We start from the raw sequence: 25,819 nt of genomic DNA, 5'->3' as shown, positions 1-25,819 counted from the left end.
CCACCTGCTGCACCAAAGTATTAATGTTTTCAAGCACAAAGATAGACTGAAAATATAAGGAGCTACTTTTTAACAACATAAACCAGCAAAAATATAAATCAGATGATACAACAATTAATGGAGACCACATAGTAGTACTGAGGCTGACAGCAAACTTCAACAAGTTGCTAATATGAACAGTAACTTATTAACACAACAAGTCTCTATTTGGAGAATAGAACGGTAATAATACAAAGTAAAAAAATGGTAAATGAAGAAGCACAACACAAAAGTGAATATGTGTTATAAATAACTAATGCCTGGTTGAAAGCAATATTAGCTAATGAAGTTTTGATTGCTAAATGAAGGCTGTGTTTGTGTGAGACGGCGGAGACTAAAACTGACCTTGAGAGGTGCAGCCACAGTTCTGTTCTTCTCCTCCACTGATGTTGATGTCTGTAGTGCAGCCGAGGCTGGCGCCGAGGTCGAGAGCAAGGCCAGGCCTGAGGACGGGCTGCTGTCATTACTCACACTACCATTACTGTCCACTATAGCCCGGGTGTCCTTGTCTTTCTTCCTCCTCAGTGTGTTGACCATGGGCTGGTCATAAGGGCCTGGCTTAGCCCAGTCCTGTAAAAAAAAAAAAAGACATGTCAGTGTCGATACTTTACATTTCTCTGAGGTGCTTTTGATGAGTACTTATGAACATTTCCTCCTTATTTTCAGCTGCAGATATTAGGTATAAAAGAAGCAAACTGATGAGCAACAACAGTAAAAATGAGGGAGGGTGGGAACAGGTACATGGAGACCGAGGCGATGAACAAACCTTCCAGCTGGGGACTCGTGATGAAGGCACCATGGTGGAGCCCAGCACGCTGTTGTGAGGTTGGTCTGGCAGTAAGGCTGAGGCGGGACGTGACCATGAACGATTGGGGCAGGAGGAGGTGGTGTAGGATGAGGAGGAGGAAGGAGGGAAGAAGGGAAAGGCGGAGCCGGACCCTGAGCCCAAACTCCCCCCGTTGCTATGCATGTAGGGGGAATGGGCCGGACTGTAGTGGTCAAAACCATTGGACAACTGGATGTGTGCACGTCGGTGGGAGGAGGGATGATAACAGAAACCGACAAAATAGAAACAAACACACAATGGGATAAATTATTGAAATGATAAACAGTGGTAAAATAAAACAAAACAGACATCACTGAGGATAAAACATTCAAAAGGAACACAAAAATAATAAGGAATCCAACAAAGGAAATGGTCACAAATGGTGAACTGAATGAAAACTGGAGAAACCGATGCACATGCCGGGGAGTTCGGAGGTTCCTTTAACATTTCTGTGATAAACTAAAATCGAGCCAAGTTTGAAGTTTAGTATGAGGAAGCTGTGGTGTGACATTTGTGTGAAAGTGGGGTAAGGCTCCTGGTGGATGAGTGTTTTTCACCTTGTCAGTAGCGTGCTGAGGTGCACTAGCAGCAGCTAGAGGAGAGGGGGAGCTGCAGTCACTGTGGAGCTGCCCAGTCTCTGATACCTCAGAGGACCTGGAACTGGGACAAGGCTGGGACAGCGAGGGCAGCAGCAAGCAGGCAGTGGGACGAGACCAGAGGGAGAGAGAGGAGGGGTGTAGGAGTTGAGACAGACGGAGGGGAAGAATCGCAAAGACAGACATGTCAGCAGGTAGACAGAGAGAAGCAGTTTGTTAGAGAGCACGGGCAACTTTTCCACAGTTCTCAGCAGTTAGTGAGGAGTTCAGCCGAGTGGTTATAGAGGCTGAAGAGAAGGTGCACTGGGAGTCATACCAGCATAATTTGCATGGACATCAGCAGTGTTGGAGCTTTGTTAAAGGGAAGCACAGGCAAAGTCCTTCTTCTTTAGGATGTTCGAGCATCCTCACAAACTTGTGACGCATGATATTTTAAAAGGGATCTATTAGCCCTGGTTATTTTATTAACATTAAAGGCACAATGAGTAGGATTTATCAGTTGCGTTTTGTAAACATAACATTCAAAGTTGGCCCCCCCTCATCGGCTCTACGAGGGTTACGGTGCTCGTCAGCGGGTGAAAGCCAACCCCAGATTCACTCTCTTTTTGGAACGAGCTTTGTCAGCATGAGGTTTCGCCTCGCTATATATTCGCATTTTGGGGCGGTTGTAGCGCTTTGGGTAGAGCGTGTTGTCCTTTAACCGCAAGGCTGGCGGTTCGGTCCTGTGTCCGGGGAAGTGCCTTGAGTGAGACACGGCTTTACAGCAGCCCACTGCTCCTAAAATGCTTAGGATGGGTTAAATGCAGTAGGATCAAATTGTGTGTGTGTATGACAAATGTAATTAAGTTTAACAATTGAGTTTTTTCTGCGCTGTGTCCGCCATTTTCGTAGCTTCCTCTTGGATGCGTGCTCACTATCTGGCAACTGCTCGCTACGTTTTTATAGAGGTTGACACACGGAAATGTCCCGAACACAGCAAAATGAAAAGAAAATACAAAATACAGGCAGAGCACCGCCACACACTTTTAGTGGGTCATAAGGGATGATTGAGAGGGATTATTATAGTCTATACACTGTTTTTTTAGGAAAATCCTACTCATTGTGCCTTTAATAATATGCCTATAGGGAAATAATCTTTTTGCATGCTGGCCTCCAGAGGGAGATAAGGAGTTGGGGCCAGCTACAGAACATCACCCTCCATAGAATTTGGTATTGAAAATGGAAGGATATTAAAGAGATCCACATTACGTGTAAGCCATGGCCCGGCCTTATTGACCTTTTGTTTGAGGAGTAAGACCCCGTAAGCCCTGTTTAGCCATAAGACTGCTCTCTTTCAAACTACTGTAGCTACACTAAAAATGAGGCAACGAGAGGGACTGTACTGTAAATGGGTCAGGTACTGACTTGCCAAACCACCTTCACTGCATCATAAAAACTTGGAGCCTAACTATACCAATGTGTTCTGGACGGGGGAACTCTGGTTGCTGGCGAGCTCACAAAATGTCAGCTAGTGCAGCCGCTTCTCATGGTTGATCTCAAACCACAAACCCCAAGCAGATAATCCTCTGGGCCATCACATCGATAATTATCTGAAACCTTGTGTCAGATGGTTGGATAAGGCTGACCAGAATGAGACCCGCTGATAGAGACACAGTCTTAGTGTCTGTAAAAGATACGGTTGACGCTGTAACATGTCATTTTACTGTGATATACGGTTGACGCTGTAACATGTCATTTTACTGTGATACATTTAATGAAAATACAACACACAGTACGCTGAAGCCAAACCACAGTCTGTCACAGCGGTCGATTCTTTAATAGCAGGATGGGGCTGACCTGTTTTGCCCTGGGCTAGAATGGAGGCAGACTAATTTCCTGAGCATTTATGCTATAATAATAGCAGTGAAATGACTTCACCATGATCACATACACTTACTGCTGCCAGCTAAACTGCCTCTCATAGTAGCTAGGGAGATGTGTGAGAAAAGAGCTGCTGGTTTGGCGTTTTCTCCGTCTCTGACTACAATGCCTTGTAAATCATAGAGCATGTGTGGTTTTATAGACTTGTCTCAACCATGTGTACATACTTAAGGGGCAAAATTATGGTCAAGTGTGGGTGGCTGAGGGTTTTCTCTTACCTTCGTTTCAGCTGCCATGGGCGAGGATGATTTGGACGATGTGTATTGGTCGTGTGATGAAGAAATGAAGCCCGAGTCGTGGGAGGAGATGCTAGAGAGCCGGGCCGGGGCCTGCTGGGGTAGCGTGGAGCTACGGTAACGATGGCGGGGGTGATGGTGGTTGAAGAGGTGGTTTGAGGAAGAGGAGGAAGAAGAGGAGGAAGGAGAATGAGAGTGAGAGCCACTGGATCCCCTGGAGTCACTACTGTTAACGCTGTTCAGACTACTGTGAAAGGGGGAAGGAGTGATGGATGAGGGGAGGATCGGCGGGGGTAAGGAGAATCAAGTGCACCCAAAGACATGGATTGAAGAAAGGAAGGTTGGATAAGAAAGATAAAAAAAGGAATAAAAAGGGAGGGAATGGAGGCAGGGGGATTGGGGAGAGACAGGATGGGAAACAATTAACACAGCACACCAAGATGCAGCAGGCAGTGACCGAGGCCAATCCAGTCAAAACAACAAAACAAACCAACGTAAGAGGCGTGAAACCATAATGACAATAATTACAGGCAGCAAATCACAGGATTTCATGCCTTTGAGCATGAAAAGCCAAAACAGCATAAACACTGGGTCTAATTACTGTGTGAATTAAGACTTGAAAAGATTTGAATATCTGAAGCAGATATAAAAAATGGTACATTGCAAAATCTGTACTATGAAAAATACATACAATATGTACCAAATCATGTACAAACTTGACAATTAAGTGCACAAGAACAAGGCAAAACTATACCTAGTTTAAGCTTCTAGTAATAAAAAATACTAAGCGTAAAAAATCATGAAAGCGACTGTCTCACGATGATTTGTGAATTCAAAAATTACCCATCTAAGGATCAACAAAACATCTGGCTTGTTGTGGACTGATAATTGCTCGTCTATAGCGGGTTTAAAACTTTCTCATCATGACATAACCAGTGACGCAGTTTTGATTGAATCATAGAAAACCCACAATCCCAAAATTGACAAATGCAAAGCAGTACACAACCCAGGCATAACATTTCTTTCTTTAGACCAGAACAGTTCAGGAAAAATCATTGGGAGACACACAATAAGCAGGGAGGACAGACGGTAGAAGACATGGTCTGAACAGCTACAAAACAAAAAGTATGCTTTTTCTGGTAATTATTATTATAATTATTTAGTTCTCTCTCCTTTAATCCATTTTTTTTAAGTATTTATCTGTGTGCCTTTTCTTTGATAAAGTAGGTCCACTTTATTAACTGTATTTCTCAGGGAATTAATTAACTATCACCATCGAAGAGGAGATGAAGCAGAGACACAGAGAAATTAAGATAAAGCATTTGCAAACTACTCCATATTGACCACTGGGTGGCAGACATGTCCTGGTTTCCTACTGCATTACACTGATAACCACTCCATAACAACTGAAAGGGTCTACAGGACAGATTTGCAGATCTCCTATGTGTATACATGACATACTATAATATAATCTCTAACATGACCAAATATAGACCATGCCTCTCCTCATTCTTCAGTTCTTGGAAATGGGTGATCAAAATAACTGGAGTAAAATTCATGTTCCATTCGACATCATTTTGACACACTGGATCACAAAGCGGTTTTATGGGAACAGCCGGTAAATGTGTACTTGAAAGACAAATCCTCTATTTATGGCTATGAGTCTTGTGATTGGCTGTAGGAGCCTACCTGCACATGCTAGACTTCCTGGACATAGTGGTGCTGGGGGATGAGGGCGGCGTTTGATACGACCAACCGTAGTCAGAGCCCTTAAGGTCCATGATCACCTGCGAGGGAGGAAAGTATTAGTCATACTCGTGAAGAGGACCGGCTCTAAATACAGCTACATTTAATCCAAGAAATGTAACCCCTGAAAATAAACGAAAATAAGTCATACAGGGACCAAAAAGGGTTTTGTATTGTGACAGTGAGCTGAAGGTCGGTTGTTTAAGCACCGACTGTTTCATCTTTGATAGGTTTCCTCACCTGTTCACTAGCAGGGGGAAGCTTGTGCGGGTCAGAGGTCAGGGCTTTGAGGTCATCAGAGATGGTCTGGAGATGGGTGACCTCTCCCAACATAGAAATCTCCTCATCCTAAAAGAATAAACGGCAGAGAGAGAGAGCAGATATTTGTGGGTGGTAGAAAGAAGAGAAAGAATACATATGCAAAAAGCAAAGACCCTGTGGAGTGAGGAGACTTTATGTCATTCTGAGTGCTTTCTGAAGGCTCGTTTCTCTCTTTCTCCCCCCCGCTGTACTCACCACTACGGGCCGCAGCATGGCTACGAAACAGCAGAACCTCTGCCTGTCCTCTATAAGAGCCCTCCTCAGGGCCTGCTTCTCTGTCTCCTCCAGCAGAATGTATTTATCACTGACATCCTGCATGGCGCTGTCCAACTGGGGTTGGATATCACCACGACCTTGGAAACAAAACAGACACACAAAAAGAATATATATATATTATTACAGGTATAACAATGTTGCCAACTCATATGGAAACACGTGACTGGTCTATTTACTATTTAAACATGTTTAAAGATCAAGGTACTGAGATACATTTTACCACTAAACCTCAATCTTCCTTCACAACACAAACACTAAAAAGAATAGAGTTCCGCTACTGTAACATGCATGAATGATCACAAGCGATATGATCATGTAGCAATGAAAGAACATTTAATGTTTCTCTGTAGTGTTGGCTTGGACTGCTACTACTGCTCTACATGTTAATCTTGTCATTGTAGACATTGCTATCTTCAGCATTTGAATGTGCCCTGGCTATCACCTCCGCATGAAGGGCCACTCTTGTGTTGGAAGAGTTTCCTCCTTCTCTTGTTATCTACTATAATTTGGTGCTCATCTTGGACTTGAATCCATCATAGCCAAAAGCGAAAACTGTTTTTGACTATCTCTCTGTTATTCTTTGTCAAACACTTAAATGCCAGTGTTTATAGACGGGGTTAAGAGAGAGAGACTGTGTGTGCTTTCACGAATGACAAGAGTGCGAGGTATATCCGTGACCATCTGGTCCTCATGCTGTCTGTATGTGTGTTTGAATATGCATATGCAATCACAAGGTTATCCTGTTGTTCAGCACTGTGTGCGTCTTTGTGCTGGGTGTAGTGTATATAGGTGTGTCTGTGTGTGTGTGTGTGTGCATGTCTGTGGGCGAGTGTGCGTTTATAAGAGAGGATACCCTAAAGCCGAATCAAGCCCTCTTGAGTTCTCCAAGGAGGCAGGAAGGCTGGCGACTGCCCAAGACGACATGCAGTGGGCCTCAAAGGCATTATCTAACCACTTGAACTACACTTACACACCAACATATACACACACACACACAGTCTTGACTTTGATACATCAAGGTTAAACCCACAGTGAGCAACTCTGTGGTCTGTCTGTCTGCTCTTGTGTCTGGGCAAAGATAACAAACTGGCGTCTTTCGTCGACATTTGACGTGCGGCCCGGTATCATGCAAATCAGTAGTAAAGAAATGCAGATAGAGTTACACGGGCAAATTAACTTCCACCTCAAATGCAAAACATAAGGATGGGTGCTCTCTCTCCTCTCTGACGTGGCAGTGCGGTCTATACATTATGTATGATACAGCATGTGGGAAGCTCCGTTTTCCACTGCTTTATCCCTCCATCAGTCGACTACACCACAATTAAAATGACAATTAACAATGGCTTCAAGCACACGCAAATACTGAGATGATGGAAAAGCACCAAACGGAAACGCTTACTGTCATTATGCGCCCACTAACAGCTGACTAAATGTTTGAATCACTCAAGTGCAGTGTGAATGTTGATATCAGGTGGAGTAGTCAAGTACAACTCTTCACTATATGTTGTGGTGGATTTAAGACAATGTTTGTACCCAATGATACTGGACTGTTCTAGGCAGGTTTGAGTCTAGTGTAGCTGTCTAAGTGTTACAACCAAAATACCAAAAGGACAAATATTTGCAGTATTACCGCAACTTTTCAAGTACACCAACACCACAAAATAAAATAATATGAATCCCGTGTAGACGGTACTTGATGGTTGTTGATGAAATAAGACAAACAGTTTCCATATGGATGCAATTCTTTAACCGAGCTTGTTATGGTGACTGTAACGCTGAGAGGAATGCCAGTTATGCGTGTGTTTATGGCAGTTCCTACTATATTACAACTATGGAGACCATGATGAACTGTATAGAAAGTCCAAATTGCAGTATATGTTTTCAGTCTCATATAGATCCAAAAACCACTTTTTGAGCAGACACGTATACAATTACATTGTACAAGGTTTTGTGGAGGACTGGCAGTATGACTGAGCCTGAGAGGGCTAGACAGGCCTCAGTCATTAGTCTGGTTTCCACTGCAGGACCGAACTCATTATTGTTCACTTCCCTCCAGGCAAAATTAGTCTTTTTTTCCATCTTATTGCCAAATAAAATTATTTGTAAGCTGAGCTGACATTTCAAATAATGTTTTAATCACTAGTTATAAACAGCAGGTCAATCGTTAATGAAAGGTTATGCAAAAAAAATCAAGTATTAAGTGCATCTATAAAGTGAAATTGTGAACAATTAAAACTACAGATGTTCAATAGCTGCCATGAAAACAAAAAATGCTTGGAGTGAATGTAGGCTTTGTTGTAATGCTCAGAGAAATACGTTGTGTGACACTGAGAATCATTCACAGCCATGTTTTTAAGTAACTCTGTGTTAAGATTAATAAAAAAAACATTTTAAACTTTAGGCCTTGGTTGGCCTCAATGTAGAAAAAAGTAGCTTTTCAACTCCCAAAGCCAGTGATGCTGTGGTGTCTCCTTGGCACACGGTAAAAACGAGAGAGCATACTGCATTCTGGTTTGCTCCCACTAGTTCGAGTGTTGGCAGACTGCATTCTCCTCGCAACCACAGTGGGGTTTGGAAAAGACGCTACTGTAAATTGAGGCACTTTGTCTGAGACAGATGGAAAGCCAAATATTTTCTTTGTTGCTGTTTTGGTAGTGCCCGCGAGTATCTTGAGTAGTGCTTAACATTATTACAATCAGTGTCCCATTACTTCCTCATGTACTTCTGTTACCTTATCCCTTCCCTCATTTAATCACATGAAAAAGTTGGAATCCTTTCTGCAAATGCAAGCAAACGGATTTCATTGAGGCTCACTCGGTAATATTTGAGTTTAAAAGTGAATCACAAAGGTCAATTCCAAATATGAATGATACCATCTCATGTGGAAACTGACCATAAAAGGGTAAATATACCTTTAATACTCAGCCAAAAGCCATTGTCATTACTCAATCAGCTCGAGGCAGACATCACTGTTGATGTAAAATATGTAATTGCACGGATGGACGGGGTTACACACACACACAAACACACGTGTGCTGAGACAATGCAGGCACATCTTGGCATGAGATGTCAACTTGTGGTAAACGGAGAGGTTGTTAGTGCTGAACTGAACACATTCCTGGTGTCTGTACTCTAACTTGTGCATCTGTGCTTGTGCAAGTATGTGAATGGCGAGGCCCTGATTGCTACTTCCTCTTTCTCTTCAACCACAGACTGAGGGTTCACTGAAGGTCACTGACTGCATTGTAAACAAATCCACACTGAAACATGTTTCGCAAGCAGCCACAGTTTACAATTTGGGACAATTACTACCTGTGACATGTAGTGGTGACTGTTTTTTTTGGGATTCACACCCTAATGATGACTAAGCGATGATGATATACTGTAGATGTCTGTTAATTGAACCGACACACGCTAATGCACTTTACAAGTGAACTCAGATAATAAGCCTCACCACTTTATTAAAGGGTAACTTTGGTATTTTTCAACCTGGACCCTATTTTACCATGTTTTTGTGTCCAAGTGACTAACAGGGGCAACTATTTCTGAAACTGATCCAGTATTGAGGGAGAGTGCTCTAGACTAGACAGCAGCTGCTCAACGGACTGTAATGTAATCATTTGGGGCAACCTGGCACGGTAAATGTACGTCCACTAAAAAGTGCTTGTTTTTGCCACTCACAGGCTCAGATTGTTATTATACTGTAAGTGTCTGATAACATCATGCAAAAGACCCTACAATAATACATTCTTCTTACCTTTCGCTTTCTGTTTTGTCATTGTGTCACGTGACTTGTTGCCAGAAGACAACAGTGGAAATGTGAGTGAAAGTTGGAGAGAGGAGTGCCACGGGACACCGGTGTTGTCAGAGTTTGTTGTGTTGGGAGTACAGAAAGCGTAGCTTAGTGTTATCTAAAAGATTTTCAATGTCATGGCTGAATATTGAGTTGATTTTGACAATGTGGATGCAACGCAAGACTTTCCTTTTTATCTGCTTTGCTGTGTTGTACAATCTATTATTTATAATAAAGGTTAAAAACATTAAATCTGAGCTATAGTCTAAAAAATCTTACTGATATTTTCCATAGTTGTTTTTTACCAAACTCAACTTCTAAGCCAAGATGAATATGGTGCGGGGTCTGCACAGCCTGAGCACATGTAGGTACATGTGCACACACACACTGAAATGAGATTAGCTTCTTCAGCTTTCACATGACCGATGATTACATTACATTAGGTCGCAGTCACAGGCTGTTACTTAACAAGGCTAAGGTCTCAGGTCAGAAAAACACCCTCACAAGACACACATCAAGTCAACACATCAGATATACACTCGAGAACACAAGCAGACAGACGGGGTGTTATTTCTGTGCATAAATGGAGTGTTATGACTAAAACTAGTAGCCAAGTCCTAAACTTGATTTAAAATGTTTGTGTGTATTTCTGTGATACAGAGGTCACAGAGTTTGCAGACTTTTTGGGTGGAACAGGTGCAGTTGGGTTAAGTGAGGTGAAGTTATCTTCATTCCCATCAGGGGGGAAATCCCTAACAAAATTAAATTAAATTAAATTAGTTTCCAGCATTTAAAGCAGTTTTGTTGTGGCAACACTTCTTTTTATTGGTTTCCTCACTAGGTGGCTCATTGAAGACGAGATAAAATGTGCGAGTGTGAGCAGAGTAAAGGTACAGAAGCTTGCCAGCATGGACCACACTTAAGGAAGACACCACAGAGCGGATTAAACAAAAGACAATACATAGAAATGAATGAAACACTACAGAACTGGACCAGCAAAGCAGAAAGAGCCAGGACCTGAGTGTATCTCAGGCCTCCACTTCACCTCCTTTCCTCTCTTTCTTCTTTAGACCAAAGCATGTTTGTACTATTACTGTAGCCGTGTTTCCATTCAATTGTCAAGCTAATTTAAAACAAACTTTTGAAACGTCACAAAAAAAAGAAATTAGGCGCATTTCCATCAACTGGTTTGGAGTGAATAAACTCGGCTAAAGCTTAGTTTGGTCAGAAGTTAGCGCTAAAGGCTACGCATGGTTGTAATCTGCCAGTAAACAGAGAAAAAGAAGTAGAGGTTGTGAACCAGAAACAAAACAAGTCGGCTTGGTCATCTAATCATCTGCGATAGAAAAATGGAGAGATGTCTTCAGGAATGTGTTTCACTTGTTTAAAAAGTTTTAATTGTTCTTTCACGTCAACTAGTATTGGCCATGTTTCATGTTGTCCACAGACGAAGACAGGCATTTGCACGTTATGGGGATATCCGGGGAAGACGCCGACAGCAGAAACAGCTGATCAGCCATGTGAGTTAAATGTTTTAAATGTATTCGGCAAAGGGATTTCCATAACCCATTTATTGCAATAACTCCTTTTCAAACAAACACAGAAACCACCTCAGTGAGTGTAAAAACTTTTTTTTTTTTGCAATTGAGGAAGTTGAATTGACGTTTCTATACAGCATTGCTAATGCGATACTTTAAAATGCGCTTAAAATATTTGAATGGAAACACGGCCTGTGATACTGATTCAATGAAGAAATTCTCTTTTCTATTTCAACCCTCAAGTGGATCAGAGCAAAGGCTCAGTTATGGAGCACACCTCTGTTTCTTGTTGAATTTCCCTTTCAAGAACACTTCACTACTCCAGGTGCTTAACAACATGGGGCCTCTGACCCAGAACTACAATGAATGAGAGGAGCCATAAAAAAAACAAAGGAGAGGAGGTAGTAGAGGCACCAGTGGGGTTTCAGTACCCTGAAGTAAAAAACTATAGGGGACCCCAGCTTCACAGACATTATATCGTAATGCGCCAACACGGAGTGGCAACGATAGACTGCAACAATAGTTGCCACATCTGTGGAGGGGAAATATAGCATGCCAATATTTAGCAGCATCCACACATATTTAATCTTTGCATAAAACTCAATATCTATGTGGCTTCTTCACAGTGCAACCAATATGCTGTTAGTGTGTCTATTCCACAACTGACTTACCCAGATTATCAGCTGCAGTGCAGCATAAGGAGAAGGACGGTATCAGAACCACATGGGGACAGGGAGAGGAAAAGGATCCAAGTCAACTGAAAGAGTGCCAGCACTTAACACTAATGCATCACCTAAAGGTGCAGTCTTGTGTGTCTGGATGCCCGTTTAAGCATTGCAGGACTCAAAAATGTTTTGTTTTTTAAAAGCAATATCATTATATAGTATGCTGATATGTTGGCACATCTGAAAAATAGCATTAGGGTCACTGCTGCCTTCTCACTGGTAACACTGGTCTATTGGTCAGTGAATACAAATTCATCAAGACAATGCCTTTCAAACAGGCTGGACATGTTTTGTAAATTAATACAAGGAGAGGTTCTCTCCTTCAACAATCCCAGAGCTGACAAATTGTATGGTCCGTCTCAAGCTTATGCCAACAGTGTTTAATGATAATCAAAGTCATGCAGACAGCTGTAGGGGAATGACAGACTTACTGTATGTAGCAGTATTAGTAATGATCACTATGTGCAGCATCAGTTACATACTAAAGTTAAATCTACTGCATAGTAAACGTAAGAAGAACTTTTGATCTTTTCTTTTTTAAATAAAAGTTTCTTGTACTTTTCCCTGAACATCTGTTGACTTTAGGAATGGGAGACATGCACTGATTCAAACCTGAAACTATCAACATCTCCAAACATACTGAAAGCATATTCATCTAATTCCTTTTTTGTGTATGCTATTTTTTCTCTCGGTAGGTGAATGCGTATGTAGAACCCGAGCCAAGAGAGCTGCAGAAGGAAAAAGCCCCTGCCCTCTCAGAGAGTGTTTACCAAGTAAGGTAATGTTTAGCTGTACTAGATCTGGACAAGTCTAATCAGTGAGGACAAACCTCTTCTATACACATCGCTGCTGTCTAATGAAAACGTCTTATATACAATTTGGACATTTTCCCATTTTCCTATTTGAAATACAAGGTGGCATTTTCCTTCACGAGTTGTTTCTATGACTGAAGCCTTTTATGATTTCAGTAATCAGATCTTTCTTCTAGTCCTGAATGTTGACTTTTTGCAGATACAGGTCTTTAATCCAGCACAGCATAAATCAAACTAAACTAAAATACTACCAAGGCCCAGGTGCACATTGTTCCAAGTAAAATACGTGATAGCATTTGGAGTAATTCACCAGTAGGTGAGTAGGTTGTTTTTCTTTCTTCTATCCTGATGTACACTCCTGGCACAGCAGGCAGGCCAAAGATTTCTAATTTTAGCTGTATTAGCGTAACAGATCTTTGCTAAATTCTCATGGAGGCCAATGAAAACCACATATTTCTTTGGTCTGGCTAGTGATGGCAGAAACAAACCTTTCCTTACTTTGTTTTACATACATGTATATGTATATATATATATATATATATATATATATATATATATATATATATATATATATATATATATATATATATATATATATAGCTATTGTTTTAGCGTGAGGGGGCGTAAAAGACTCAAGTTTCATGATTCCTGATTAAGTTGCAAACTAGTAGAGGATAACAAAAGCATTTTATTTGTTTGCTTTCCAGCAAATTGCATCTGAACACATTTTCTGACAGACACTTAAGACGGATGAGTTTAGCGGACAATGCTCCTAGTCGTTAAGTGTGTGATCCCTATACTTCTAGCTAGTTCTTATGCCAGCACAATGAAGATAATAAGCCAGTGTATATAGTGTAGTGTGAGGTTTTACTACTCTGTTGGTACAAGATTTAGTACAAGATTGTTGGTACAAGATTTATCTCCATCATTATCAGCACCTAACCTGCACTTGGCTTTGTCATTTCTGTGAGCTCACATAAGTTTTGTTTTTAAATATAAAATGAAATATGTTTTTCTTTTTTTTTCTTTTTTTTACCTTTCTTTGCTTTCTTCTGAAGTTTCAGTGTGTCCGAGGACTTCCTCTTTATTTCCTGCCGGGCTCTTTTATACTCTGGTTCAGATGGACAAGGTTAAAAAAAGAGTCAACGAACTGTGTAAAAACTAAGGTACAGCTTTTCATGCACTTTGTAATATAGTGTGGGACAGAAGAATAAACAAAATGGTATGACAATCTGAATGTCAACCTATGCTTTAAGTCATAATAATAAAAAAAAATAACATTATTAAAACATTGGCACTTCACATTGCTTTAAAATGTTTAAAAGTAATTTCCGGATCAGCATGTTGTGTTACATTCTTGTGTGATTACATTTGTTTGTCCTACCTTTAGCATGGTCCTTGTCCAAAGTGTTGACTCCTTTTTTCCACTCCTCCACCTGTTCTTGTAGAGGGTTGATCAGACCCTCCAGGAAGGCCCTGCGAAAACAACACCATGCTTACTTCTAATCTGAGGTCAGCCTGATCAGTTAAACCATAAAATCTAAACGTGTCACTATTGGAATTCATCTAAAACATTAACTGCTTGGGTTTTACAATTTTCATAAATGATGTGTATCCAAAATAAGCTTTATTGACCAATCATAGGGCTGAACAACCTATTTATAAAAATGGTAAATACCAGACGTGCTCTGCAGGGTTTGACAGTATATCTGTCACCTGTTTATAAAGTAGCAGACACACCGTCAGACATAAAAATCATTAGGTCTGGTTCTGTCTATACATTGTATGGTCTTGTCTGTCAATCATTAACAGGCGGAGAGAAAGGGGAGAAAAACAGACTGGAGAAAAGAAAAAAAGTCTGCTTATGTCTGACTGTGTCACAGGAGGAAGTAAGAAGTCAAGTCAAGTCTGTCAATCATTACCCGACTGCGCCCGTCTTGTATTTGAGATGTATTTGTGAGTGTGTTGAAGAGGCTGTGAGTGTGAGAGGTAGGCAGCTGCAGGCTTACTGCATGACACTAAAATTAGACTTCTCCCTCTTGCAGACATTTCTCTAAAGTGTGTATGTGTGTGTGTCAGTGGGTGGGTGGTGACCACAGCCCCCCCTGTGTACAGCCCCTGCTATGGAGATCCAAGTGGAATCTCTACTGAAATGCCAACCGAAATTAGAGAGCCCCTTGTCTGTGTAGTGTGTGTGTGAGAGAGAGAGCGAGATGTGGTGTGTGTGTGTGACTACACTGAAACATTATAGATGGTTGTGTTGCCAGACCAATCGTCTCTTTCCCCAGCATTCCACGACAGGGGGCATTCTCATCCACCCACACACACAAAATGTCAAGACATGGAGGATATGAGATTATAATTTGAATGCAGACCATTTTATTGGAGTTTGCACTGTTAGGGAAACAGATTGGGTCAAAGTACACTAACTGTGAGTTACTAATATAGAAAGCACTGCAAAAGTAAATAAACTTTAACCCAATCAGATGTTTTTCTTTGAAAGTTTGTCAAAACTCGAAAATCACATTACAAGCAAAGGTTGCATCACTTGTAAGTGGCATAGTGTTAGTGTGTGTAGAAGGGAGGTTTATGGGACATGTGAACGTCCCGTTAATATTCTCCTTTTAGCTCCATAAAACCACCATGATGGAGTTTATTGACATGGTAACCCCAATTAAATCCCACCCAACCCCTCTTACATCCCAGTCGATCATTCACCAGAATAGCACAAGAGATATATCATAGATCCTGTATGTTGGTAAATGTCAGTAGTCCTGTGGTTAAGGAGAGACGAGTAAAACAGCACTTACATGGAGAACTGTTTGAGTTTAGCCTCTATGCTGCGATGTCTCATACACATCCTGGTCAATGCTGATCCAATGTCTTTGGTCCCACCTGAAAGACAGAAAAAAAGACAACAAAATGACTATTTATAAACATGAGCTTTTAATGTGATAATTGCTCAAATCATCCCCTCATCTACACAGCCAAACCTCAGCTTGGAGTGGAAAAGGACAGGATGTATAGATAATAAATATAAATATTAGTGGTGATCAAACTATCTTCATGAAAAAATATTATTTGAATGATATAAGAGCACACTAACAGTTTGGACAATAAAGAGAGGGCTACAGCCAAGAAAAGCCAGAGAGCACAACGTACTTCAACTTTACACTAAGTGACACTGATTTCCATGAAAGTAAAAATAAAGAGAAATCCTATTGTATTACATTCACTTTAGCCACTAAGTTTATTTTTGGGATTATTAAACGTTTGAGTCAAATTCCCATTACTTCAGGACTGCAGCTGTATCATTTGGCAGGATCTCTAAATATTATATGTAACTAGAGAAAATAGCACAGCGCTGAAATACAGACATTGGGATTTTAAAGGCGCTATTGATAACATTGAATCACTTGATGTTGCATTCTCCTTCCCCCATTCCATTGCATTCACATCACAACAAGTGGTTGCCAGGCACTAACCGTCAAACTCAGACAGTTTTTTTTCCACACTAACTGGCAATTTGATCGCTGACGACACAGAGATACCACATGATACCAACGTCTTTTTACTATTGGCTCACAAGCCTTGTTAGAAGTGGGAACCAAATGTCAGATATCTTCCACAAAGATAAACAAAACATTCATTTTGGACCCACCAAAATTTTTAAAATGATTAATTCCCAATCATAATAATTTTTCTCAGGAAAAGCCATACTTTTATTCGGCACCTTTCTAAAAGCTCTGTGGATGTATTATTTTTTTAAATATATTTGTGTACATAAAAATGTTATTTTATTATATTAGGTAATTATATTGAAGTACAGTAAACAGTAGTCAGCTAATGTTGTTAACTAATTAAGTTCATACTAGACTGAGAGTGACCTCGCTGCTGAAAAAAAATAAAACAAGGCTAGACTTTCTTAATGAAACATCTGTAATTCACTGACCCCACTCTCTCCACTGTGGGAATCAGGGGGATACACTGAGTTATGAATTACACACATATTCAGGTCGAGAAAGTGATGGGAAGTTGGAGCCGGAGCCTTGTAGATGTGCTTGAGGCCAGTGTCGGTTTCCTTCACACAGGCTAACTAGCTGTCCACTGGAAGGCCTCAGGCTCGACAGCTGAGCAGGGACTTGACGTTGATTGACAGAACTATTGTCTGGCTGCTCAGTAGGACTAGTCTCTTTCTCTGTGGGGTTACAGCACTACTGTGTGGTGTGGTGTGTGTGTGTGTGTGTGTGTGTGTGTTGTGTGTGTGCAAATGAGAGAGAGAAGGCGGGGGCAGAGAGATCTTGTATGAAACTGTGTGGAGTTCTTGCGATATTCTGTTCAGTGCATCAGAAGCAGAGTGACACTTTCAGTTTGTGTATGTATGGTGTTTGTGTGTGTGTGTGTGTGTGTGTGTGTGTGTGTGTGTTAGAGACAGTTTGCTTGTGATGATCTGATGTGAAGTGTGAATCCCCTCCAACAGAGCAAGCCATTCTGCTGTCAGCACAGTCCTTGCTGCATGCAGAGACACACACACAGAGCTGTCACTCACTCACACTCAGATACACTACACAACACACACGCGCGCACACGCACGTGACACGTACACGCACACACAAATTTGTCTTTTATTCAAAGGCTGGACAAAACAAATGCAAGAGGCTGCTGATTTGGCCTACAACACTCACTCATGGTGATTGGGTGGTAAAAAAGAAAATAAATCCTCTAGACAGGAAATCCTTACAGAACAGGAGAAAAAATAGTAATCATCCGGGTTATCAACTCCGTAAATCAACCCAGGTTTCTCTATCTGGCTATGAGCAACATGAATGGGGCGATATGGAGAAGGACAGCTGGCAAAAGAAAATTAGATTTATTAATTTAACGGAATACTCTAAAGTCCGATATATTCGTCTAGATGGGGCAGTGATATATGAAGAGCTTTCTAAATAGTATGGATGAGTAGATTACATTTCATTATGCCCTTTGATAATGGTGTTGCATGTGTGACTATTTCCGCTGCGTCCCCATCTCCGCCGGTGTAAAATGGACTTGAGAGCAAGTATATAAAAACATAATTCATAGCAGTGAGCACCCACAGCATACAGCCAGCTGTCCTTCCTGCATTTGTCCGTTTAAACTGTGCTGCTTTTAGCCTGGATTATGACTTAAACTTCTTTGCATATGTGTAATATTATCATACCATCCGCGCACCAAGCTCTGATTGGTCAGTAGGTTGTACTTTTATACGAGTTGTTGTCTTATCTTGAACATAACCTGCTCCGGAGCACGTTATGTTCAAGATAAGACATCAACTCGTTGGATGGAAAACCCATGGTTAACCCTGAAGTCACCTCGCTAACTCCAAACACTACTTCGTAGTACAGGTCTCAGGACAATTTCAGACTCAACATTTTACAAGATTTTGTGGAGCTACCCTGTGTGAACTGTAGATCTCAGGCTGAGTTAGAGTGGGAAAAAAAAATGGGCCCAAAGTTTGGAGCATATGTTCTGAATTACTGAACGTCTGAATTCCACAGAATCATGTGTGAAGAAATGTTTTCTTGTGTGTATCCACAAATTAAAAAAAAGAAGTTCCATAGATATTTGGTGTCAATTTTGCAAAATGTGCAATTCTGCACTATTAAGACACGCTTTGAGTGACCTGTGTGTCTGCCAGACTGAGCCAAATTCATCGCAGTGACAAAATACCTACCCTTGTCTCTACTCTAAAACTAAACCAGTGGAACAGCATGTGTAGTTTTCAGTCTCAGTCACTGTGTGATTATGAAGAGTTTGTCTAACAACTGGTTTTTCAGACAATCTGCAACAGCCCTGCTCTTCTGAAAGAGCAGAATTAGCTCCCTGTGCTTTTTGACTGCTCAGTGAAAGGAGGGCAAAGCAGAGACACTGTAACACAGAATTAAACTATTCTATATGGCAAATTACAACTTCCCCGTATAATTTAATGTCAGTCCCATTGAGCCCACTATGACCTCAACATTTCACTCTATCCATTCATTCATCCATTCCGTTTTTTACTGTGCGTTCTTGTTATTGCGGAGGGTGTGGCTACTACGGCATGCCATAAAAGACCTTTCTGTTATACAACACCATAACGCTCATTCATTCCTGCGTTGACTTGTTTAGTCATCCTATCCATCCACCCCATCCATCCATCTGCCCATCTCAGCCTTACTATATGACTGCTTGTTATTCTAGAGGGTGTGGCTGATGGATGCCACACGGCCACGAGGAGGCCACGCAGCCAAAGGAGTAGGATTTAGTGCTGGCAAGCGGTTTTCATTAAAAAAGTTACTGTAGAGTTGCAGCTCATGCCATCAGGAGAAGAGTTTGGTTTCATTTCCATTTGAATAGAGTTCCACTGAATGGCACGTTTCCTTTGAAGGGGTCATATTTGAACGAAATTAGCTTGCAGACGTCAGCATTGCTCAAGACGTGGGTATGGCGAAAGAGCTCCTCCCATGCCATAAGCACAAACGGCTAGAAATTACCTGTCCTGCAACTAAAACGGATTACACCACAGCAACATGATCGTCATGAGAAACGTCTTTTGTGCAATTAAAATAATTCAGCAATAACACCACATGTTGCATGTGTGAAAGAAACTTGTGTATTTCTCCCTCTCACAGCAGGTAGCTAGTCAATGTGGCCTCTGCCGTGACTGCCAGTTACCGTGGAAACACTGTACGTATATATGTGTGTGTGTGCCTGCTACACTCTGACTTGGACTCCAGTAGTGTTACGAGGTTAGGACCCTTTAGTTTTCTACCATGTATAAAGTCACTAACATGTCGTCCTCTTTGGGAAGACACACATAGCATGCAGTCCAATATAATGCACAACACTGCAGCGTGTTGTAGGACTAATTCAATATTTCTGTAACTTCTGACAGTATAAATTGGTGAAGTTGTTTTGTGCATATGACAGATTTGTCTGATGTAAATTTTGTGATTGTCTTATATTTTTTTTTGACATATTTTTGCCATATTGTGATAGTGATATTGTGATTCTTTTAATTTTATTTTCCTTTTTCGTCAGCAACATAACTTTGCAATCCATTTAGTGTGCAATACCAAATACAGAAGTGTGTGCATGTCGTCCAAACTCATAAGTTCTGCAGCCCACTGGAGATAGGTGGGAGAGGCGAAATTTTTTTTTTATATGATATGATGATGATATTGATTCAACCATATCTATCACAGCCATATGATATATGATGGATATGAGGCCAATCTGCCCTGTTTGCGAAAACTAGTTGTGTTGCTCTCAGGATAAAGTGGCTGCTAACACACATCCTCTACTCTGTCTAGCACCGATTGACCCCTGATAGAAATAGCTCCATTTGCAGCTCCAGTTGTCTACCACACACACACACACACACAGCGACACACAAAAAAAAAGCAAGCTTCAATTGCTTCACTGCACAGCTAGACCGCTGCTGTCTCTGTGTGTGTGTGTGTGTGTGTGTAGTGGCATAGCTGGCTGTCAGTAGAAATAGCTGCTGTGTGTGACATGGTTGTTTGTGAGGCTTGTAATTATCCCTGCACCACCAACACTTAACCAGTCGCACGCACGCACACACACACACACACACACACACACACACACACACACACACACACACACACACACACACACACACACACACACTTACACACTTACACACTATAAGCTTGACTCCTTGGTGCATCTGTGTGTGAACGATGCTAAACTGATGCCATACATTGTTAAAACCTAGTGAGCGAGTAAGGCAGCACCAGCAACTTTGAGACAAAATGTATGAATTCTCTCTGTGTCAGGTTGAAACACTGAGAAACCAATACTTTTCATACATCCCTAAAAAAAGCTTTGTCTCTTGCTCTGTGATATTTCAGCTCTGTGGGAACTAGTGTCTCAATGGTCTACAAGGACATTTGTGACAGAGGTGAGAGTTTTCTGTCAGTGTTTGTGTGTAGATGTGTGTGTGAGAGAGAGTGTATTGCAATTTGATGTCGAGCTGCCAACTCGGTCTCTGTCCTCATCCCACTTCCAAAATGTTCCTTGGAATGTCACACTGTGCTGACACACAGCGAGTCTGGTTTTAGCATTTGTAAGAAAGCAGAAAAGGGACTTGGTTGGTGTATCAATGTATTGGAAACAAACTGCAAAAAGTGTATATATTATGAGAGCTCATATATGATACGTAACCTCTATAGTTCTATAGTATAGACATCCTCTGTGAGTGACCACTGTTTATTTTTGGCCGGTCTTGCAATTACCTCACTTGCTAAATAAGCTTACTAGACAATTTCCCCAGAGGCAGCAGGCTATGCAACTCATCCTGTCCACAGGATTACATAAAGGTGAAAGGACAAAGTTCCTTCCTTTGCCTGCAGCTTATACCTGCAGTAACATTTCAACATACCTTTAAATTTGCAGAATAACTTTGATTTCAGTCATCAATATTTAAACAAATGTCAACTGCACACCACAGCATTATTCATAAAAAAATTAATATGTAAATGATAACTCATAGATGAAAGTCAAAGACAGTATTCTACTGTATACCAATGTATCAATAAAAGCAAAAACCGTAAAGCAATATTCATTGATTTCAATCAATTCCACCGTTTTAAAGCAACAACCAAAACAAAAACAGCACGGATTCGTCAGAATACATGAATACATTTTTGTTTATCTATACCATTTTAGTAAATATACTGCAAAAACCTTTGTTGTGTGCAGCCCCACATCAACCTTGGGTTCATATTAAACTCTCTCTGTGTGGCCAAAACTGCAAACTATCCAAGCTGAACTTTCTTTTATTTGAACCTGCCATATTTGTAATACGCCTTCATGTATTGAAATTATAAATGCATCTAAAAGGGTACTCGTGAAGATGTAGATCCTGTGGTTTGCCCCTTTTTTAAAAATAAGATCAATGGTTGATTTCTGTTAAACCCACTAAAGAAAGCGTGGAACACACTATGCGCCAGTCTTTGCATCTTTACACTGATCTCAGCCTGTCATTAGAGGATGGAGGGAAAGCTGATATGAGGAGAGAAACATGAGTGATTAAGGGAGGAGGAGGAGAGAGGAAGGGAAGGGAGGGGATGGTCAGAAAGGTATAGTAGTGTGTATTAATATAAAAGACAGAAAATAAACAGAGAGGGAAGGAGGTTAAACATGTAAGAGCAAAAGTGGAGAAGGAAAAACGGAGAAGGAGAAAGTGATTTGGCTGGGTTCGTTTTCACATGAAGATCAGAGAAGCTTTCTAGCTAAAAACCAACTCAGTATGGGCACCAGATGGTCGCTGTTAACTACGGGCCAGTGGTTACACTGATAAGAGACTGGAGACCATACAGCTGGATACACACATGCACTCACTCAGCTGGACAGAGGTAAGGAGATCTGTTCACTAGGTAATTAGAGAGCTGGAGAAAACACTAAGGCTACATCCACACTAAGCCAGCTAAATTTAACAACACATCTTTTCCTCTTCATGTTGGCCTCCAATCCAACACAGCTGAGCACTGACATTATTCCAAAAGGATGATTTACGTTCGCATGGCTTCATGCTATGTATAGCAGTAATGTTAAGATGCCAACTTTTCGTCGCCTCTGGCTAATACAGTTGATTACACAATTTTGTCAGACTCATTTGTAAGCTACAAGTAATTACATTGACAGTCTTAATGTAAACGTGCAAGAATTACTGCAGGCACAAGTGGAATTAAGTCAAATCGCAATTTCATACTATTCTAGGTGTGTAAACAACAGAATCAAAACAAATACAATGAGAAGAACCAATGTCAGTGATAATGGAGAGCAGATCACAGACATGCAGAGACTCTGTAGAGCAGGGCTGTCAAACTCATTCTAGTTCATGGGCCACATACAGCCCAGTTTGATCTCAAGTGGGCCAGACCAGTAAAACCATTTCATAGTAACCTATAAATAACAACATCTCCGAATTGTTCCCTTTCCTTTTAGTGTGAAGAAGTACAAGTACATTTTGAAAATGTTCCCAATCCATTTACAGTTGTGTCACATAGCCTGTAAGTAAGCATGTGGAATCTATAATATCCAGCATAGCGCCCGATACTCTCACTAGGACATCGCAACCCCCAGTGCACAAATAGGAATAGTAGTAGCTACATTTGATTGAAAAATTGGAATTAATGACTTCTCTGCAATTTTCACACTTTGCCAAGTCATCCAGTGGGCCAGATCGGACCCTTTGGCAGGCCAGTTCTGGCCCTCGAGCCGTAGTTTGATACCCCTGCTGTCTGTCCCACTCTTTATTAGATAATGGCCATACATGATTTTGTTGCCAAAATTAGCAATTTAATATTGTTTCAGTGTGGATGAAGTACTTTTTGAATTTGACAGAAAGTTTCACATCACATTTTCAGGTTGATTCACATTTGTATGGAGATGGTCGAAGATGAAAGACACACACGACTAGAATGATGGCAAAAACTAATCGACTATATTTGCTGCATCATATGTTGCATTGTATCTCAGACAACAATGGTATTGAACTGAGTTTTTTAACTTATGATGTAATTTCTATAATAGTCATTACTTTTTTGTCAACAAACTATAGCAGAAAATAGCGTATTTGTTCTGTATAACATTTAATGGCAAACAAATTCTAAAATGTGTTACCGTGTTAGAAAGACCCAAGTCCTGAATCACATTACAGACTGTTCATGTCTTAGTATGATGTCTTGGAAAACATACCACACAGACACACAGACACACCGTCCTAGCTGAGCAGTTGGCATGCCCAGATGGAGCCACCCACATAGCACAGAACCAGGCTAGGATTTCATTCATTGATTTATATTTCTGCTCTGTCAGTCTGGAAGCCTACTGTAAGACTACAATTACACATTTCAATAAATGATAAACAAAAGTGGCTGATTGTGAGAGGTTTTAATGAATCTGGGACCAGAGGGAGATGTAAAAAAGTGAATGAAAGTAGGAGTGAATGAGTCAAAACGGTCGATCAAAAATATGATCTCAATGAATACTATACAATTCCTACTGGTTAAAGGGTTAAGTAAGGAGATATGTACATGGTCTCCAAGGTCAAGGGCTTATAATAGTCTGCTCTAATAGTTGACCTGGCCTCCTTGGGAACCAAGCTCACCTCTTCATTCATCAATAGCTGCTGACAGAAAGTCAGCTTGCCCCGTCTACCCTCACACACACACACATATATACACTCGACAGTCAGCAAGTCTAGCCTCAATGGGTACACCAACACATGCAAACGTGTGGGCGAGCAAACACACACATGCACCTGCTGCGGTCCTGCTGACCAGTGCTGACAAACGAAAAGTCTGGACTGTCTGACTACAGATCCCAGCAGCTGTCATCCAAAGACAGGAGAAGACAGGAAAAGAAGGACAGAGGGGAGAGGAGGAGGAAGATGAGCAGAGTAGTAGTAGTTATTCTCAGACGGATATCACTGTTTGGCGGCAGCGGCACTGTCTCGGGCACTGAAACGGGGGAGATTGACAGACAGACAGAAGAACATGACAGCCTGCTGCGCCGCGAAGCTTTGAATACCTTTGAATATTTCTCACCGAAGCTTCGAAGCCCAAAAAATGGTATTTGGGACAGCCCTAGATTTTTAAATACTGTAAAAAGTGTGTACAGTTGGGAAAAAGGTTTTCCTGTACTGAGACATACTTTGATTGATGTCATAGAGCTATGTAATAATAATATTATTGGTGCTATATCAATTGATGCTTTTTAGCCTACTCTTCATGAACATCTCTAAATTAAGTTGAGCATTGTCTAGTTTTTATTAAGGAATGTAGATAGTCTAAATACCAGTGTTAAGCTGAAACTAAAACATTCACATTGATTAAAATGTGCTGACATTAACCAAAAGAAAGGCATCAAAAGAACCAGTTTTGAATTTGCAACATCATCATCAGCACCGGTACAAGTATAACGAAATTTCCACACTCAGCCCTGAACCTACGGCCATGAACATCCAGTAGATCATAAAAGGACATATACACTCACGAGGACTGTTAACTAACCATTATACATTTTAACAGCCCTTTTCTCTAACTATATAGGACCATATTCACTGAATACTGACAGGAGTGATAAAAGAGAAAGACAAGAAAGGGGGCACCCATGATGCTGTTTGTTAATGGTTTGCATCCTAGTCAAATGAGGCACCAACACAACTGCAGGCTGACATCTGAGTGTCTTTATGCAGATAGGGAATGACGGCTGGATGTGTAGCTTAGTGACAATATTAATTTACATTGGCGATAGGCCAACAACGTAACAGATTGTAATTCTACAAAGATATTCATCTATATTCTTTAAAATAACCAGACTCATTGTAAACTGTAGTTGTGAATGTGTGTCAGTGTGCCACTGCAATGCAGTGAAATGCATCCTGAATAGTAATGCATGAGTCTCCCCTTACCCTTCTCTCCTCTCCTCTCCTGAAGGCTGCATCTTCTATTTTCCCCTCCTTTTCTGCACTCATCTTGTTTCTTCTCTCCCAATTTCCTCTACTATTCCCATCCCATCTCTTTCCTTTTCTCCGTCTTCCAATTCACTTATTCTTTTTCCTCTCTTTTCACTACCTTCCTGCACTCCTCCTTTTTATTCTGTCACCTCACCGTCGGTGTGGAAAGTACCAGCAGTGTAAAGATTCATTACAGGGACACATGAGTGATGTATACAGAGATGATTTTTAGAGGTGTAGTGCTTTCAAAGAAACAATAAGAGTTTTTAGACTGATGTACACTAAACAGAGCTGAGGCTGGTAACAGTAAGTGTGTCAGTGTGTCACTGTAGAGCCTGAATACTAATGAACGCAGCTAAATTTTACAGTGTTGACATAATGCTTTATAGCAAAATAGAGAAAATGTGTCATGAAGAGTGGGAGAGGAGGGCTGCAGAGAAAGAAAAACATAGGAATAGGTATATATGTAGATTTTTTCATGGG

The 25,819-nt window shown here is 40.9% G+C and overlaps 1 protein-coding gene across 9 annotated transcripts in view; it reads right to left on the bottom strand.

Annotated features, from left to right (window-relative positions):
- LOC141779396 (protein MTSS 1-like) overlaps positions 1-25,819 on the bottom strand; it is a 61,804-nt gene that overhangs the window by 4,678 nt on the left and 31,307 nt on the right. The window contains exons 4-14 of one of the 9 annotated variants that reach the window (XM_074654201.1): positions 15,639-15,723; positions 14,213-14,304; positions 13,865-13,939; positions 11,963-11,974; positions 5,880-6,037; positions 5,604-5,711; positions 5,307-5,404; positions 3,600-3,864; positions 1,423-1,536; positions 806-1,054; positions 385-609 (exon numbers count right to left, since the gene is read on the bottom strand). In XM_074654201.1, coding sequence (XP_074510302.1) covers positions 385-609; positions 806-1,054; positions 1,423-1,536; positions 3,600-3,864; positions 5,307-5,404; positions 5,604-5,711; positions 5,880-6,037; positions 11,963-11,974; positions 13,865-13,939; positions 14,213-14,304; positions 15,639-15,723 — 1,481 coding nt within the window. The remainder of the gene's footprint in view (positions 1-384; positions 610-805; positions 1,055-1,422; positions 1,537-3,599; positions 3,865-5,306; positions 5,405-5,603; positions 5,712-5,879; positions 6,038-11,962; positions 11,975-13,864; positions 13,940-14,212; positions 14,305-15,638; positions 15,724-25,819) is intronic. The other 8 variants (XM_074654206.1, XM_074654210.1, XM_074654204.1 and 5 more) reach the window with 8 other exon arrangements.

This window comes from Sebastes fasciatus, chromosome 12, assembly GCF_043250625.1.
Source record: "Sebastes fasciatus isolate fSebFas1 chromosome 12, fSebFas1.pri, whole genome shotgun sequence".
NCBI classification, from domain to species: Eukaryota; Metazoa; Chordata; class Actinopteri; order Perciformes; family Sebastidae; genus Sebastes; species Sebastes fasciatus.
Note: the sequence above shows the minus strand (reverse complement) of the source record. Positions and strands in the feature narration are given on the sequence as shown.